The sequence below is a fragment of the Sebastes fasciatus genome, chromosome 14, assembly GCF_043250625.1.
Source record: "Sebastes fasciatus isolate fSebFas1 chromosome 14, fSebFas1.pri, whole genome shotgun sequence".
NCBI classification, from domain to species: Eukaryota; Metazoa; Chordata; class Actinopteri; order Perciformes; family Sebastidae; genus Sebastes; species Sebastes fasciatus.
The window spans coordinates 28,956,829-28,975,919 of NC_133808.1; the positions used below are offsets into that span (position 1 = coordinate 28,956,829).

The 19,091-nt window shown below is 38.7% G+C and overlaps 1 protein-coding gene across 14 annotated transcripts in view; it reads left to right on the top strand.

Moving 5' to 3' along the window:
• lrch1 (leucine-rich repeats and calponin homology (CH) domain containing 1) overlaps positions 1-19,091 on the top strand; it is an 88,927-nt gene that overhangs the window by 43,900 nt on the left and 25,936 nt on the right. For 6 of the 14 annotated variants that reach the window (XR_012596964.1, XR_012596966.1, XM_074657780.1 and 3 more), the window contains exons 5-13: positions 1,858-1,994; positions 3,077-3,207; positions 6,919-7,006; positions 8,059-8,164; positions 10,846-10,961; positions 12,638-12,708; positions 13,059-13,145; positions 14,040-14,117; positions 14,673-14,709. Coding sequence is in view for 11 of the 14 variants with exons in the window: in XM_074657780.1 (XP_074513881.1) it covers positions 1,858-1,994; positions 3,077-3,207; positions 6,919-7,006; positions 8,059-8,164; positions 10,846-10,961; positions 12,638-12,708; positions 13,059-13,145; positions 14,040-14,117; positions 14,673-14,709 (851 nt within the window). In the remaining 3 variants the exon portion in view is untranslated. Of the gene's footprint in view, positions 1-1,857; positions 1,995-3,076; positions 3,208-6,918; positions 7,007-8,058; positions 8,165-10,845; positions 10,962-12,637; positions 12,709-13,058; positions 13,146-14,039; positions 14,118-14,672; positions 14,710-16,153; positions 16,271-19,091 lie in introns of all 14 variants that reach the window. The other 8 variants (XR_012596965.1, XM_074657777.1, XM_074657781.1 and 5 more) reach the window with 3 other exon arrangements.

The window sequence follows — 19,091 nt, forward strand, 5'->3', positions numbered from 1 at the left end:
ACATGTAGTATTTTTAATTGCCTATGTCTGTTTTTGACATGCTTTATTTTATCGTTTTTATAACTTTGGAATGGTGTGCTATCTTGGCCAGGTCTCCCTCGAAAAAGAGATTTTAATCTCAAGGGACTTTCTGGTTAAATAAATGTTAAATAAAATGGATTTCTAAGGCTCAGAATGTCCCATTCACACCTTAATCCAGGGGTGTCAAACTAATTTTAGTCCAGGGGCCACGTACAGTCCAATTTGATCTCAAGTGGGCCGGAGCAGTAAAACCACAACATAGTAACTTATAAATACACCTCCAAATGTCCCCTTCCTGTTAGTGAAAAGAAGTTCAAGTACATTCTGAAAATGTTCACAATCAATGAATAATCCATTTACAGAAGAGATGATGAAATGTCTCGCTGACCTCTTATCTTCTCAGTTTTCCTGGCAATTTCTTGTATTTTCCGCCATGAGTCTGATAGTGGCCCCAAATATGATATAACTTGAGCACTGAAAGGTGCTTTGAACACACCAAGCACACTGGCTTCCCATTTACCTCTGTAAAGACATAGGATCTGGTCCATTTTCTTGGAAAAATCCGACAATCTGTGTCCTTTTTTGACAAAGATATTTTCCACCGGCGGCTCCTGCATGAACAATATAGCTTGACATTGTTGTGTCACGTAGCTTGGGCGCTATTAGGACGGCACGACCCCCAAATAGGAAAAGCAGTGCATGTTATTATAAAATTGGAATTAATGATTTCTCTGCAATTTTGACACTTTGCAAAGTCATCCAGTGGGCCTGATTGGACCCTTTGGTGGGCTGGTTCTGGCCCCCGGGCCGTATGTTTGACACCCCTGCCTTAATTGCATGATACTTTTTGTCATGAAACTGTACTAGACCTCGCATCGTACATCTCACATGTAAACTGATGCCTCACTAACACATGTTTAATGATGATGTTTCCAGTTTTTATGCTAAGCTAACTGGCTGCTGGCTCCAGCTTCATATTTAACAAACAGATATGAGAGTGGTATCAATCTTCTCATCCGTCTCCCAGTAAGAAAAGGGAATATGTGCATTTCTATAAATGTCAAACTATTCTTTAAAAGGTCCCTTAAAACGCTGTCATTACTTTTTAGACTTTTTTATTCTTTCTTCCTACTAGTGCAGCCTGATGAAGATGACCTGACTGACTCTACTGTACATGTTTATCACAGCTTGTGGTTAAAACCTGTAAACAAAACATGAAACAGTTGTTAGATTACAGCTCAGGGCGCCTTTAAGAGAGGCGTTTATTTCCAGGTATTTTAGTTCTAATGAGGAATAAAGTTCACACAAAGAGCGAGACTCTCGTCTGCTAACGGTTACAAACCACCTCTGAAAATAACAACAACGGCTGCATTGTTCTGTGTGATGGGAAACATGTCGGCGGTTTCAGCTGTGTGTGTGTGTAGATTTGCAAAATTCAGCAACAGGATTTTAACTCTTACTAGACATGTAGTAGCTACTATATGTTATTTGGCTCCCTGAATGTTTTAAAATAGATTTAAAGATTCTTGTAATCAGCTGCTACGACCTGCGTGGTAGAGCCTCAACATATAGGATGTCATGACATGATGTAGTGTAACGTTACCCACACTATGTACAGTGTGTACCGCTTTGTGATTCCGTAGTCCCCAAATATTAGTTAGAGTATAGTAAGACTGTTTTCATTCATCAGGAATTTGTTCCCTCTGTTAAAGTAGAACATGTTACTCAAGCCATCAGAAAATCATGAACAACTTTTAGTAGCCTAGCAACATTAAGGCTACAAACCACAGGCATTTAATTAACTGATTTATATGTTGTTGTTTTCTCGTCCTGCAGACTTGGCCGCCCTTCCTCTGGTGAAGTTTGACTTCTCCTGTAACAAGGTGTCGACCATCCCGGTGTGTTACAGGAAGATGAAACAGCTCCAGTCCCTCCAGTTAGAAAACAACCCACTGCAGAGTCCACCTGCACAGGTACACACACACACACACACTATATACTGTATATATACCACCGATCAGCCATAACATTATGACCACCTGCCTCATATTGAGTAGGTCCCCCTTTTGGCGCCAAAACAGCCTCGACCCGTCGAGGCATGGACTCCACTTGACCTCTGAAGGTCTGCTGTGGTATCTGGCACCAAGCCGTCAGTAGCAGATCCTTTAAGTCCTGTATAAATTGCGAGGTGGAGCCTCCGTGGATCGGGCTTGTTTGTCCAGCACATCCCACAGATGCTCCATTGGACTGAGATCTGGAGAATTTGGAGGCCGAGTCAACACCTCGAACTCGTTGCCATCCACATGATGTAAAAAGAAAATGTGATTCATCAGACCGGGCCACCTTCTTCCATCGCTCCGTGGTCCAGTTCTGATGCTCACGTGCCCATTGTAGGCGTTGTAGGCCATTGTAACGAGATAATCCATGTTATTCACTTCACCTCTTCAATGGTCATAATGTTATGGCTGATCGGTGTATAATATTTGTTTAACTTCCTAACAAAAACCAGTATGCAAACGGTAATAAAGGAGTGGATGTTGAAGTTTTATTTGTGTTTTTTTACCGTTGTATCGAATTAGTATCGAGAATCGTGGAATTTCACTAGTATTGGTATCAATTACTAAATGTATGGTATCATGACATCCCTAATAATCCAACACATAACCAAGATACTTGTGCTCATGTAAACACACTCATTGATGCATATATCGATATGAGAAGTATAATAGTAAATATTGATATTGATTTTAATCATGTCGTGTTCCCAGGATGGAAACGTATGATTTGTTGCTGGCATGAATTTGAACCCACAATAACAACAGTATCACAACGCAGCAGGCAATCTGCTCCACCTGATAAGATATCAATCACACACACTGCAGCGTAGTTTTATAGAGAGCTGATATAAAAACGGTGTTCACCAACCTGCATCAGAGACTGAAGGACAGAAGACGCTGTGGGAATGTTAAAGAGTTCAGTGACTCAGCAGCAGTCAGGTTGAGTGAAACCAGGTGGAAGAAAAGAAAAACACTTTAATCTTTCTTTTCCTTTTCAGATCTGTATAAAAGGCAAAGTTCACATATTCAAGTATCTGAGCATCGAGGCGTGTCGCAGCGAGAAGATGCCCGACTCTCTCTACCTGCCCGTCATAGAGCGACTCAGCCTATCGCGGCCCACCACCGGCAGGTCAGTTACTGCAGCAGCGCTGCGGCGGTTACCGTGATTCATCTGTTTTTTTTTTAATACTAGCATCCATTGTTAAACCAGTAAAACTTAATGGGAAGGCTGTAGAAGTCAGCTCTGGCACGACAAAGAAGACTAATTGCCTCATCAGTCTTTGAGGCTTCTGGCAAACGAAACAAGAGCTCCATTTCAATTCTCCAAACAGTGGAAAGAACAGCTGCAGCTGCGGAGGGAAGACTCACTAAAATGGTTTTAGTAACTTTCACACAGTGTTGATGAGCAAATCTCTCAAAACAAATTAATTTTTATTACAATTAAAGTATCCGAGAAGCTTAACTGATGGATTCTCTGTACCTGAAATGCAGTTTTATCAGAGAGAGAGAGAAAGAGAGATCCAGATCATTTTCTACATAGACAATGTAAAGTGACTGTCAGACTAACAGATGAGATATTACATGAATTTGTGAACTTTAGAGGTGATGGTTGGTGGATTTAGTTGCCTTCAGATAGAGCCAGGCTAGCTGTTTCCAGTCTTTAGCTGAAGCTTCATGTTTAACAGACAGATATGAGTTTGGTATCAATCTCTTCATCTAACTCTCAGCAAGACAGCGAATGAGCTTTCTAAAATATCAAACTATCCGTAAGATTCCAGTGCTCATTTCATCAGTATATCATTCATTGATGAAAAGAAACTGGAAGCTTAGCATCGAGATGTGTGCAGAGCCTCCGGCATGGCTGCCAGAAGCATCTTACATCACATCAAAGCTGTTTAGTTAGTTTGGTTTTAATGGCATTACACTGTGTAGAGGGATGGTGATCTAAGCTTCCTCAGTTTCTCAGACTGGAGCCAAATCCTCCATTAGTCAGCTGAAAGTGATCCGTCCTCTGACTCCCTGCTGGGTCACACTGACAGACTGTCTACCGTCACTGCAGAGTTGGGCTGTAATCCACACACTGGTGGTGGGTGGTGTATTATTTCTGATCGCTGGATGGAGGAATGAAGGAAGACATAAACAATAGAGGAAATGAAGGAATGAAAGGAAGGATCACACAAAAAACAAACGAAGCAATAAATGTAGGCGTTATGAACGGAGTAATGAAGGAGTGAATCCAGCTGGATGATCAAAGGAAGAGATGGAGGAAAGTAGTTTTAAAGCGGGACAATTCCAGAAAAACCGGGACGTCTGGTCACCGTAACTTAGTGTTGTTTTGTGGAGTCGGTTAAATGACTTTTAAATATATGATGTTGGTCTGAAGGAGGTTGTAGACTCAAACTGAAAACAGTTGTGGGTTTGTGTTGATAATAAAATAAGCTAAGCGATTTCTGGCTTCAGAGACAGACTGAGAAAGGCCGGTTGACTGAGGGGAGAAAAAGAACAAGGAAATGAGGATACAAAGGATTGTAAGATTGAGGGAATGAAGGAAGGAAGGATTATTGAACGTGAAGAAGAAACAGGCATTTTCAGAAATGACAGAAGAGAGAGGAAGAGATGAATGATGAGAGGAAACAAACGGAGCACAGAAAGAAAAGCCTTCCGTCATTCAGCTGAGACGGAGCTCTCTGAGGATGTGGAGCTCTGTAACGTCCGCCCACATAAAACACTCCCAACACGTGGGCAGGAAAAATGGTTCCTATTCTCCAGGAGAGCACACACACACACACACACACACACACACACACACACACACACACACACACACACACACACACACACACACACACACGCACATCCTTTATCCTTTTATTTTCGTGGTCTTTCTTTCTTTTATTTTCCTCGGATCTTTCTTCCCTCTCTCTCTCTATTGTTCTGTCTTTATCTGTGGTTTTAGGTTTTACTCTCTTTATTTTCTAAGAAAGGAGAGGGACAAGTAGAGAGATAAATAAGCCCAGAAAACAGTGTCTTCATTCCTCTTTCTTTTACTTTCCCTTCTTCCCATCACACTTTTCTTGCTCTATTTTTCTTTCTACTTTCTCTGGTCAGTTCACGTCAGTAGATTTTTTTTTTTAGGTGACATTTGACATGTGATGCCAAGCGACTGTTTTACTTAACAAAGATAAATGCTAATATAGTTGCGTAAGATGTAGTTGTTCTTTCTCTCTCCGTCCTCTTACTGCAGAGGAAGCTGAGAACAGATTGATGCTATTTTTAAAACGTCATTAATTGACAGACCTTAAAAGAAAACGGTGAAACTCAGTTTGTAAGAGGGTTACAGATCTTCTCATCACATTTGCTATCAGTGCATTACAGCTCATTACAGTTCAGGGACTGATGACCTCTCGTTATGACCAGTTGCGTTTATTATGCAACAGCTCTGTGACTGTAGATAAAGTGGAAATTAATTCAATCAATTGAAGTGATCCAGTAGACGAGAGGAGTGGGGATGTTGTTCACAGGAAGTTAATTTAGTCCGAGCCTGTGTGTGTGTGCATAAAATTCCAGCACTCATTATTGCTCAGTTGCTTAGAGACCGCCTCGGGGCTGTGCTCACACAGCAGCGGAAAGTTTCCCACATTTTGAGTCTTCATATTTGACTCCGATCTGTTTTGTAATTCATTGTGAAGAGAAATTAAATCACTTTTTTCCAATTCTTATCTATTCGATGTGAGCTCTCTGGGAGAAATAAATGATTCAAACACTTTATCCCAAAAATTAGAAACTTTGATTAGCTGTCTGACTTCCATGTGCACAGAAACAAAGTTACATCTAACCAATCATATGGCTGTATATGTCTGTTGGGAACAACAGCTTCCACTTCCTGAATAGGTGCAGCTGGGTTGGTTGCGTTTAGCTCAAAACACCACATGATGTTGTTTTGGTATCAGACGGACAGTTAGAGAAACTTTTTCTTCGGCACAGAAAGCTTTTAAATGTTTAACGTAAGATCTGTTGTGGATAAATGAGGCATAAATACTTCATTGGTGTGGTAATACTTAAAGTCCTGTTTGGCCAAGAAGTGGATGATATAGAGAGACGAAGTCCCGCCCCTTCCGGTAGACCACCATGAGACCTTATTCTAGAAAAAATATGTACGCAAGTCAAGACAAATACATTTTTTGATCTTGTTTGAATTGTGCCATGAATAACACATATGATGTTTGTCAATTTAAAAGATAATTTTGCAAGTCATGAAAGTCTCAGTTTGTCTTAGTATCAATTAGTGTTGTGTGAAACTGCTCAGTGAACTACATCTCTCATCTCGCATAGCATACATCGCCAACACTAGCTAGCTAGCTAACTTAGTGATGTTCCACGCTAAAATGAAACGTTATCTTTTTATCAGTCGGGAAGAGAAAGAAGGATCAGTGTTATGGCTTCATATAATGTAGAAATATCATTCATTGCTATTTATACATTTTCAAGCTTATTAGAAATGGTTGTTTTTCTTCTCCTTAATGTTCAAAACAAACCGAAACTGTGACCCAAAAAGTGCAAACCGAGAAGTGGGCTTGTTGAACCGCTGCACCACGACTGAAAAACTTAATGTGAGCCGTCTGCAGTTAAAACATCCGATGTGAGAAGGAACAGTGTGAACAACGCCAGACAGAGAGAGAGGGGAGGGGGAGTTAGAAAGAGAGACTCTCTCTCTCTCTCTCTCTCTCTCTCTCTTTTTCACTGTGCCTCACATCCTCTTTATCCCAGCCCACACACACACACACACTTCCTTAACGTGCGTGTGTGTCAGGTGTGTGACCTGTGTTGTGTGTGTGTGCAGTGTGGAGGACATGGAGCAGCAGAAGAAGCAGGACAGCGACTCAGGAGTCGGCAGCGACAACGGAGACAAGAGACTGTCGGCTACTGAGGTACTGACAGCGTGTCGGGGGAACTTTGTGTGTGTCTTTTATGTAATGTCTCTATTTGCTTTTATCTCTCTTATGTGGTGCATTATTATTTTTACACAGAAGACTCCACCTCTCTGTGCATTGACAGTGAAGCTGAATTATTTTAGAGGTCACTCTGCTTTAACTCTGCAAAAGAAAACTAACTCGTTTTTGGACTTCTTTATGTGTTTGAGTAATCTGTGAAGGTGTTTGTAAAAGCTGCTGATTTAAATCAACATACTATAAATAGATAAATAACCATATTGTCACTGTTAACGGTAGCAATTTGAACGGGATGTTTTACAGAGTAAAATTAAGTTATTTATCTCTGAAGTAAAATAATGCAACAGGAGCTGCAGAAAAATAATTATTCAACTACTATTACTATGCTATTTTGATTTATCAATTCAAGACAAAATGCCAAACATTGTCTGGTTCTGCTCAGATTTCAGGAGTAAACTAAGTAAGTAAACTTGAAATTAAATGAAATTATTTAAACTAATAACATTCACATTGAGTCGGACTGCAAGCCGAAGATCTCAAAGCTTTGATTGTCTCGTGCAGTTGTCTTTAATTGTCAAATTGCTGCAGAGGAATCACGTGATCAATAAATAGTTGAAAACTGGTGTTCAGGTGATCTGCAGGTGTTTTCAACCTCATTTGTTTCCTCACTGAATCAAATTTCCTACATTTTAACATAAGTAGTATCACTAAATGTAGCTAACGATTAGATTTAGCTTTCATTAATCTGTCAATAATTGATAGTTGATTAATGAATAAACAGTTTAAAGTATAATTTGTCAGAAAATGGTGACAAATGCCTGTAATAGTTTCCCACAGCCCAAAGAGACATCTTAAAATGTCTTGATTTGTCCGACTAACAGTCCAAAACATCAAATATTCAGTTTACAGGGACTCAAAACAGAGAAAAGCAGCAAATCCTCACAGAAGCTGCGACCAGAAGGTGTCTTTGCTTAATAAATGTCTTAAAACGATAATCAATTATTCTTGTCGTTCATTCGTTTGTGTCGCAGCCGTCAGATGAAGACAGTCTGAGTCTCAACATACCGATGAGCCACATCACGGAGGAGGAGGGGATCAGTAAAGACGACTCGAGTGAACACATCAGCTCCCTGACAGGTACACGCACACACACACACACACACACACACAGCTGATAGTGGACAGGACGTGGTGGTGATTAAACAACACTGTTGTGTCCTCTGCTGTCACACAGAGGAAACCCGACAGCACAGACACCTTTCCGGACCCCTGTTGTGTTGATACTGTATGAGTGTGTGTCGAAAGGTGTAAAGATTAATATCAGGAAACAAGTGTCAACATGTGGAGGATTCAAGGGTAGACTGACACTGAAATGTACAATATATATAATGTATATGTATATATACGGTGCACACGTGTCTCTGTGTTATGCGTGTTTGTGTGTGATTGTGTATTATAATCTTTTATTTTGAAAAAACATTCACAAATCTAGTTTATGCCTCCGTTCTAGTTTACTTTAAATTCCACAAAGAAGAAGAAACTGAGACAATTCAGTTTGTTTTAATTTAAAAAGACAAAAACAGCAAAGCAAAAAACATGTCTGCATTTTTGTTTGATGAAAGACTTAAAATAATAAACTGATCATCAACATTTATATTGATTATTTTGTGTGAGCTGGGCGATATCAGCTGTGGTCCATATCACGATTAATTGTCACATTTACCTCGTAACGATTAATAAATCTGATTGACCTGTTCAGGAGATTATCTGCCATTAATTATTTGTACTGAACAATAAACTGAGTTATATTTATTTCAAATATTCAGTTGTTAAAAGCACTATAAAATGTTAGTAGTAGTAGTTAGTAGTATCAAATGAAGTAAAATCAATCCAAGAATTTGAAACACTGTTAAGGCTTTTGTAGTTTTTCTCCTTTAACAACTCTAACCCGTCAGCTGAGTAACGTCTGCAGAGTGTGTGAGTGAGTATCTGGGCTGTTGAACTCTATTAGAGAACAGCAGCAGCTCCCCAGACACGCCGTTTAAATAGACTTCAATCAGCCTCAATCAGGTCAGAGCTGATGGACGGGGGCACATTTACTGAGCCGAGATGAGTGAAAAGAAGAGTTGTCTGGCTTATTTGATCTCACAATCTCTTAATAGTTTAGATAAAAGCTCGTCAACGTTTCACTTAAAAACAAATACACAGAATCTCTGAATATTTAAATATTGTTCATTTCTGAAGTTTAACAGCTGGACACGAGATGTCTTCACTTCGCTGTAAAGTCCATTCTCAGTGTTTGTGACCAGCAAGTTTCCACATCACACTTAATGTGATAAGTTACATACTGGACCCTGATTGGCTCTGAACCAGCTGTGATGTCATAAATCCTGCAGATGTTACACGGATATTTAAGATGTGACAACAAACTCTGCAGAGACATCATTCTGCAGAGTGAAGCTCAAACATCCAACCGAAGGGACAAGAAGTATAATAGATTTTTAAACTAATAAAGAAAAACTGAGACTGAAACTGTAAAATAGTTAACCAATAATACAACTAAAACTGAAGGTTTTTTCCCTGATGTTTAATGCTGATTTCTTTTTTTGTTTTTACCAATTTCCACCAGTTATAATATAAAAATTAATACATATTTCATTTATTTAGTTTTTGTTTATTTTTTCTCCCCTTTTTTATAGTGAGAACCCAAAAAATCCAACCAAAATGTAGGGATCTGCCTTTTATTTATATTTAAAAAACAAACAATAATAAAAACAGACAGAAAAAAACACTGCGGCCTCAAACAAAACTTTATAGGATTATATAAACCTGTTTGGTTTAATTTTGTTTTAGTTTCTGGGTAGAAATAGGGAGCTGTGTTTGCATCGTCTCGCATTCGTTCATTGGTCCGTCTAAAAGCTGAAACAACATCTCCCATGAGTCATAGCTACATAATCATTTATTACATTTTATTGTACTTTATTTTAACAAATCAGTTGTTTCATTCAGTTACTGTGTCTGAAATCAATCTCTCGTTCTCTCAATCACTACTTTCTATACAAGAGTTACTCAATAGTTGCTATAATAGACTACTACATGAATGAGTCCTAAAACCCGGAAATGAGTTAGTATTTTAGCACTTCCTGTTCCCTCGTCAGGAAGTCAATGGGTTTTTAATTAGATGCTTGAAATAAGGTTGGTAACACAAGCTGAAGCGATTTCAACGTTTTGTTCTACAACATAAAATACATCAATAAATATCCCACTCGTGAATTTTGCAGCTTTTATAAGTCTGAAAAAAGGTTACAAGTTGCTAACAAGTGTCTAAATGAGACGACTACACGTCATCACGCCGACTCGTCCTCCTTTACAGCCTCGTTGTGTATACTCACTTATGCGACCGTGATGTAGTTTGTTTATATCCCAACGTTAGCGTCTGACTTCTGTTTGAATATATACTTCAAAAATCATAAAAGTCGTGTTCATTTGTGGAGATTATCTTGCTTAAAAAAACGTGTAAGTATCATAAATGTTTGTTTAACACAGAATTTATTTTCTGTAATAATTAAAAATCCAATAAAAATAATCCCGTTGGCTTTTTGTCGAGGGAACCATGGCGACGCTAACTTCCTGGTTGGCCTACAAAAATCCATCATCCATGCACCTCTCTCTTCTATAGTCACAAAATGGTAATTTTCACATCTATAAAATGTGATGCATTGCATCCAACATAGTGGATATTGTACTACATAATATTTACTCTACATATATGTATTTGAGATTCCAAACCCTCACAGTTCATGTTTTCTCCCTTCCAGCAGACCCAAACTCCGACTCGGTCCGTCTGATTGAGGAGAGCCCTACGGAAGCCCTGAAGGACCAGTTCAACTACAGAGACTCTGCTCTCAGCACTCGCTTCGTCAACTACATCAAGGCAAGACTTCGTGCTGTGCTGTTTCTCCTCAGTCAGTTTATTATTAAAGATTGATGCAGTAAATGGATAACTTTAGACTTCAGTAACGACGCCCTCAGAGTAAAGTGGAGTTATGTAAAACTGCTCTACTTTAGTCCAGCGTTTGTTCGACTGCTCCTGAGGTCTGTGGTTTGTTTTAATGGAGCCCAAACTGTCACTTTATGTCAGTAATTCACTTTTAGAGTTAAAAGTTTCTGTCAGCAGTTAGAGAGACCTGTCCTGTTATAGCCGGTTACGTCACAGTGAGCCTGTGAGTCACTGTGGAGACTCGGCTCTGACCAAATAAGGACTAAACCTAAAACAAAGTGGACAACACAAAGAGCTGAGGAGCCGTGTGATGAATCACTCAGTTTAGCTGAGTTTTGAAGTTCTGAAACTTTTATGTTCATAGAGTGCTTGAGACAAAACGACAGCATCAGTCGTTTCAGCAAAATGCCCCCAAACGACATCCGTTTACCTCCAAGTGGCAGCGCTTTGCACTGTGCTTATAAGGGCGCAGGCAATCCCGGCTGTATGGGTTGTAGCTGCTGCAGTAGTGGGCCAATCACACGTTGCATTAAATTGAACGCTTGCAGTGATTGCGTGCGAGCAGAGCCAAACAAATAGTATTTTTTTCTAGACCTGGTTACTAAAAGGATCAAACGTAGGTATCGTTTGACTGGAGACGTTCGGATACTACTTGGTACTGGGTTATTAAAGGTATTGAGTACCGACAACCAGCCCTAATGACGACAAAGGTCCCCTAGCCATAGAGAAGTAGTCATTTTAACCCAAATAGTGATCTTTCCCTAGATCTAGCTATCATTTTTATGCGTAAACCTAACCAAACTTTAACCATCGCTGTGTACAGTTAGGAAACCGTTACGAAACGGTGTTCTGCTAATAGGCGGCGTCAGATCAGAAAACACTTCCATGTGTCGTTCTAAACCACATATTTTGTCTTTGAATTTGGAGGACTTGTTGAAACGCTTCAGTACTTCCAAGTATTGAAAACAGACTTGTCATATGGTGAGTTATTGAGCTGAGATCAGGGAAAACAGTAACATCACCAAAAATAAAGCTGACGGGTCAAGAAACACGAGCAGTAAGATGATCTGAGACATTAAAAACAAACCAAACAAAGGTGATCAGTAAAATTATGGCCAAACTGTCTGTTGCAAACATCTGTCACAATACAAAAGTTTAGGTATTTCAGGTGCGCTCACTTTCAGTTTGACTTCCAAATAAAGTGGTTTATATAATCTGGAGAAATGTTTCCAACCTGTCTGATCCTCTGACTACTTGTGTTTTAATAAACTGGAACTTGCCAGAAAGTTATCATCTAAATTTGAGTTACATTCACAAAATGTAACTCAAATTTAGCTCATCCTCGCAGGTCCCAGTTAAAACAAGGATTTGGGCTCAAAGAGAAATGATAACAAATAGTGGTCCAGCTTTATCCCAGTTAACTGATTAAGGAGCTTGTTACAGTGTCCTCATTGTTGAGTTTGTGTATCAGGGGATAACGGTAACGTCTCTGAATTTTGGCCAATGGCTGAGAGAGTCTGTGGATCATGTGACAGCTGCAGCTGTTGCTGATGTGTGTGTGTTAATGTGTGTGTTAATGTGTGTGTGTGTGTGTGTTAATGTGTCTGCAGGGTCGGACAGCAGCAGACTTTGACGAGCCCCTCAGGATAGAGGAAGACTCACACTGGCCAACAGAGCAAATGTAAGTTCATCCATCTTTTTATTCTTCTGTGATTCTTCTGTTTCTATCTCAGTTATTTTTTTAGATATATGGCTTTTTTTGTACTATTTTTGAGTCTGACATCACAATAGAACAATAAGTTAAAGTAAACAGATGCAAAGAGAAAACAAAAAAGTAGGAAAATGGTAACAGAGAGGTAACAGAATACAGTTTCAGCATTGTAAACAAGTTAAATATTTTGTTTTGTATCATTCATTATATCAGTTGATTGTTTACATCGTTCTCTCCTGACTTGTAACTTACATGATGGTTGGGTGGCATTGCGATTGCCACTGTGATTGTAGGATATTTACATGTCTTTGGGGTCACAGGTCAAAGGTCACAGGGGGCACAGAGCTCCACATTGACATGATCAACCAGCTGAAGGAAGCTGTGGAGCTGCTGCAGGACCCCAGCAGGTGAGAACCAGCACAGCACCTGAGAATTACAACATCACAGAGTGGAGTTTAGTTTGAGCTGGCTGCCAATCTGATACCAAAACTGTGCTTTATTCTGTACTTTACTGAGTAATGTTATTTATTTCATATCTCATTCAACAGTTAGAATGTTATATTAATACTAAAACATACTAGTACTAGAGGCAAAATACAGTATAAAATTAACACAATTATTGTGTATTAATATTCGAAATAAATAGCACTCCATTCCCAATACTTTGACAAATAAAACCATAAATAATAAGCTCTAAGATTGATTTTCAAAGCTTTTTATCAGCTAGAAATCACTGTGCAGACTTCCAACTAGGGAAGAAAATAATAATAATAAAAATAAGAAAATATCGATACACTTGAGTATTGCAATATTGTGTTTTGTGATATTTTATCAATTCTCAAAAACACACAAACTTTTTTTTTTAAATTAATAGTTAAAATATGTATATAATGTGTATATATATGTAACACTGTCTGTTTACCTAATGAATAACTTCTTTTACTCAGATTTTATGCACATAGTGGTGTTTTCTTTATACTACCACAGTTTTACTAACATTAGATTTAAAAAATCGCAATCGCCTTGCTTACAGTATTGCAGTATATCACAATATATTGAATCATAATTCCTGTAAAATGAGAATTAGAGAACATGTTACTCACGCGCATGGTACTAAACAGTGAATTAACAAAATTTGACTCCTTAAAATCTCCCATGTTCAATGACCCTGCAGTTGAAAACTTCAAATTTTTTTATTTTAACTGGCACACTAGAACTGTAGACAATCCTCTTGGGTGAGGACTTTTAATATTTCTAAATCAAATGAATGTATTTACTAATGTATTTCTTCTGTTTATCAGAGTGAACACGGAGCAGGACGATCTGTCTGGAGTTCGGCTCTACCCGGTGGAGCTGGTCACAGTGGAAGAGTCACTCAAGTAAGACTTTGTGTGTTCAATTATTTATTTTGTGGTCATTTCTGTTTGGCTGGCAGGTGTCTGGTATCAGGACACCTGAGAGGTAGTTCTGGTCAACAGTTTAACCCCTGTGTTCAGTGTTTTAAGGTGTGTTAAACTTACTGTAACCGTAGCAACGGTACTGATGTTTCAAGCTCTGTTAGCTGCTAATGAAACTCACCTAACCAAACACTTGAATGAATGCTGAACACAGCATACGTAGTTTTTCTTTGGTAAGTGTCCATCCTGCATCCTTTTTCTCAATTCCCATTATTCAATCCCAGCTTCACCAGTCAATCATTGACTTCCCCCATTTGAGAGTGTAAAAGTTGTGAAGTTCAGCTGCTTTGACTTGGAAGCTGCAAGTGAAATTCAGTGATGGTTGAACGTTTTTACTTGTGGTTGTGGTGTGTTTTTTTGCTAATGTCTGCATGCAGGATAACGGTCAATTTGTAATATTTGTGTCGCTGCTGCTGTGTCTGCAAAATGAATCTTATCCTTCATTTTTAATTCTTATTTCTTTCTCTATCTCTTCAGTGGGCAGGACAGCGATGATGGCGTCACCACACCAAAGGTACAGTGTGCAAAACCTTAAAACTCATAACTCAAATCTTAAGTTTTAGTCGAAACTCATCACAAAACAATATGTTGTCATCAGCGTACGTGATGATATTTGTATCCTACTGTAATGTGACGGTGAATAACAGCACTTATATTTCATATTGAACTTCAGTCTTCCGGGTGATGCTTTTATCTGGAGAGATTTCCAGTGAGTTTATTGTGAAAACTAAAGTTCATAGATCAACAGAAAAACAACAATGGCCGAACAATGCCCGTTAGCGGCGATATAATCACAACATACCGCAGCCTTTCGTGAGCTATTGCTGAAATAACATTACTTCAGTTAATTATTTAGTTATTTAGTCTATACACTGTCAAAAAAACATCACAATTGACTGTCATGATTTAGCAGAGGCCAAAGGAAAAGCCATCTGCAGTCATTGCTGTCTATTTCAGTGTCTTTTTTGATGCTACCACTGGGGGGCGCCAAAGTTGGACATTTTGAAATCCTGCACATAGTGGCTTTAAATCTAGTCGCTGTAGTGAATTTAAATTAGGGCTGTCAATCAATTAAAATATTCAGTCGCGATTAATCGCACTATTGTCCATAGTTAATCGTGATATAATCACAAATGAGTCACACATTTTTGTATCTGTTCAAAATGTACCTTAAAGGGACATTTGTATTATATTTATAGTAATTAATCCTCTTATCAACATGGGAGTGGGCAAATATGCTGCTTTATGCAGATATATGTATATATTTATTATTGCAAATCAATTAACAACACAAAACAATGACAAATATTGTCCAGAAACCCTCACAGGTACTGCATTTAGCATAACAAAATATGCTCAAATCATAACATGGCAAACTGCAGCCCAACAGGCAACAACAGCTGTCGTGTGTCAGTGTGCTGACTTGACTATGACTTGCCCCAAACTGCATGTGATCATCATAAAGTGGCATGTCTGTAAAGGGGAGACTTGTGGGTACCAATAGAACCCATTTACATTCACATATCTGGAGGTCAGAGGTCAAGGGATCCCTATGAAAATGGCCATAGCAGTTTTTCCTTGCCAAAATTTACCGTAAGTTTGGAGCGTTATTTGACCTCCTTCACAACGAGCTACCATGACATGGTTTTCTCGTGAAGTATGATACCAGTATATTCACTCTAGCTTTAAATTTGAGCCCACTTCAACTTAAAAATCTTGCGTTAATGTGTTAAAGAAATTAGTGGCGTTAAAATAAATTTGCGTTAACGCGTTATTATCGTGTTAACTCTGACAGCCCTAATTTAAATACATTTTCCTTGAGCAGTATACTCGCGTGATAAAGTATAAAGTAGGTCCTTTTGTGTCTTTGTCCTTATAAATTTAAAGCCTTTAAGTATGTAAGTAATAAAGGAACCTTTAAGGTATTTTAAAGCCTAAACGTTTGATGCGTTCTGTAGCAGCACATGGAGGAAGGTGGCTATGAGTTCCAGAAGAAGAGACAGATGATTCTAGAGAAGGCCAGGTTTGAGGCCCAGCTTGCATGCCGGGAGTATGAGTGGCATATGTCAATCAAGGTAAAGGTAGCACCGGACTACCGCTGTAGGCTCTGTCCCGCCACCCCTCAGAGTGAACTGTCCCTCAGTCGTCCAGTAAACTGACCGTCTGCTTTGTTGTGTCTGTTTGCTATTGAGCGAATAAACCACGCTGAGCTTCCACATGTTTCATCTGGCAGCAGGTTAGACATGTGAACGGGGTGAGAACGTGTTTATTTATTGCTACACGTGAGTCCAACACGTTTCACCAGTCACTCCCAGTTCTTGAGAAACAATTAATTTGTTTGAGTGAAGTTGATTGAGTTGGTGGCTGGTGAACTGACATTTACCTGTCTTTACATGTCAGTGTGTGAAGAGTTCATCTGCAGTGGCTGATATGTGACGTCAATCAGTGTCTTGTTTGTGTCATGAGCAAGTAGCACTGTCTGACAATAAGTTTTATGAACTGTATTTAGTTAACCTGTTAAGCCCTATCTCTCGGAAATGACGCCTAAAATAACTACCCAAAATTAAGCAGGACTCGCTCCTCAACCATAAGGCTTAGATGCATATATCTGGTCTCATTTGAATGGTAAGAAGCTAAGGAATATGAATAAATTGTAAGTAAAATAAACTATATTACCATGGAGATTACAATGGAGAAGAAATATAAAAAACAATATGATTTTTTTATCCTTGCGTAGTATAAAATCTTAATTTCCAAGGCGATGTCACCATTATAACTAAGATCCCATAAATAATGATGCAACTGAACATATTCAACAACTGGGACTTTAAATTTGATGAAAATACACTAAAAGACACCATTTATGATACAATTTATAAAGATATACTCAGGCGCTTTCCATGTTTTGTTCATGTATACTATATACATATTGGCATATTGGAGTTTTACTTCAAAACACCATTGATTTCCATATAGCCAATCATGAATTTTTGTATTTTATTGTGTCTTTTAGTCGTGTGTTTAACCCTCAAATATTGTAACTTCCTGGAAAACAACATGCTGCACTATTAAGTATTCAGCATTTCGGAAAATAATTACAGCGCATAACCTCCTCTAAAACCACAAATTGTTTTGTAAGAATCGAGATGCAAAGTGTTGATTAGTGAGCTTTAAAGTTTAACTTTAAGACAGAGCCAGGCTAGCTGTTTCCCCCCGCTTACAGTCTTTATGCTAAGCTATGCTAACCACCTCCCGACTCCAGCTCTATTATAATTAACACACAGACGTGAGATAAAAGTCGATCTTCTCATGTGATGTTTGGAAAGAAAGCAAATGAGCCTATAAACCAACCTAAACATTTACAGCTGGCCACCCCTCAAACTGAGTCTTCAGTGTTTTCACAGAAACAAACAGAGTGAAGAGAGTGTAGGTTTAGAGACGAGGAGAACACAACACGGCTCTGTTCCCCCAGACCGGTCTAACAATGCTCTGAAGTAAGAGAATGAACACACAGACAAACTGTGTATCAGACTCGTAGAAAAAAAACTGACAAAATTACACACACACACTCGATGGAGGATCTGAACCTACGGATTTCTAGATTTAAAGAAACAAAACCACAACATCCCCCCCATTTCCACCTGGTATCAACCTGTGATCTGTATCTGGAGTCATTATCACGGGTCTTTGAGTTTCCCCCCAGGGGTTAATAAGCGTTCTTGTTATCTGGATTCTGCCTGCTTTGTGATTAGATCTTAATATGCTAAAGAGGAAGGCAGAGCTGCCGGATTAGTCAACGGGTTGAAGGAAATGATGCTGCTTTATTGGCTCTACTTATTTTTACTTATTCCTAAATCTGACAGCTTGAGTTTGGTGATTTTTAAACTTTTTAGGCAGATGTTTGTCTTGTGTACAGATTGCTTTTATAACTGAGACCTCCTGTACCACAAAGTGAGATTAGTGTGAGCTATCTATATTAAAGGGCAAATCAGCCATGATGTAGGTTACCAAAGTAAGCTAATCAGGTTATCAGGCTACTCTATATACTGCTCCTATTTTTATATTTCCTTCTATTTAAATGGTGCATATTTTATACACTTTATTTAGCTCTTTTTTTTTGCACTATCCCCTTTGCTGCTGTACACTGCAAATTTCCCCACTACGGGACTAATAAAAGGAATATCTTATCTTATATTGTGAACGCTAGCACTAGCTGAGTCAACGTTAGCTAAGTTTGGAAATAACTGAAAGGGTTAGTTTTTGGGGTTGTATGTATACTCCCATGTTCTGTGAGGTAAAATTACTGTTTTTATGAATGGAGTCTGGTGGCTTTGAAGAGAGCGATATAACAGCTTCAGTTCCCCATCGGAATGGGCTTCTTAACAGCGAGGTAAAGAATATTTTCACCGCTTTACCTCACCATCAGACAGCCTTTTCCGACGGAGAACTGAAGCTGTTATATCGCTGTCTTCAAAGCCACCAGACTCCATTCACAAAACAGTAATTTCACCTCACAGAACACGGTAGTTGCTGGTCTACCGCTGCCTCGATTGGTTGGTTTGTGTTATTGTATGACTTTTGGATCCAAACTAAATTTCCTTCGGGATCAATAAAGTATCTATCTATCTATCTATCTATCTATCTATCTATCTATCTATCTATCTATCTATCTATCTATCTATCTATTGATCTAAGATAACTACTAACGTGACTAACAAATAGTTTTTAGAAGGGCTTTGTGTGGACGCGCCGTTACTTTTAATTGTGCAAAATTGTTTTCTACAGTTTTCTTATTCAAGTTCTGTAAAGTTCTGTCTACTGTCTACATCTCACTGAAGAGTGAATATCACTTTTTGCTGCAAAAAATAACCAAATTTCACTATCACCATTTCATCT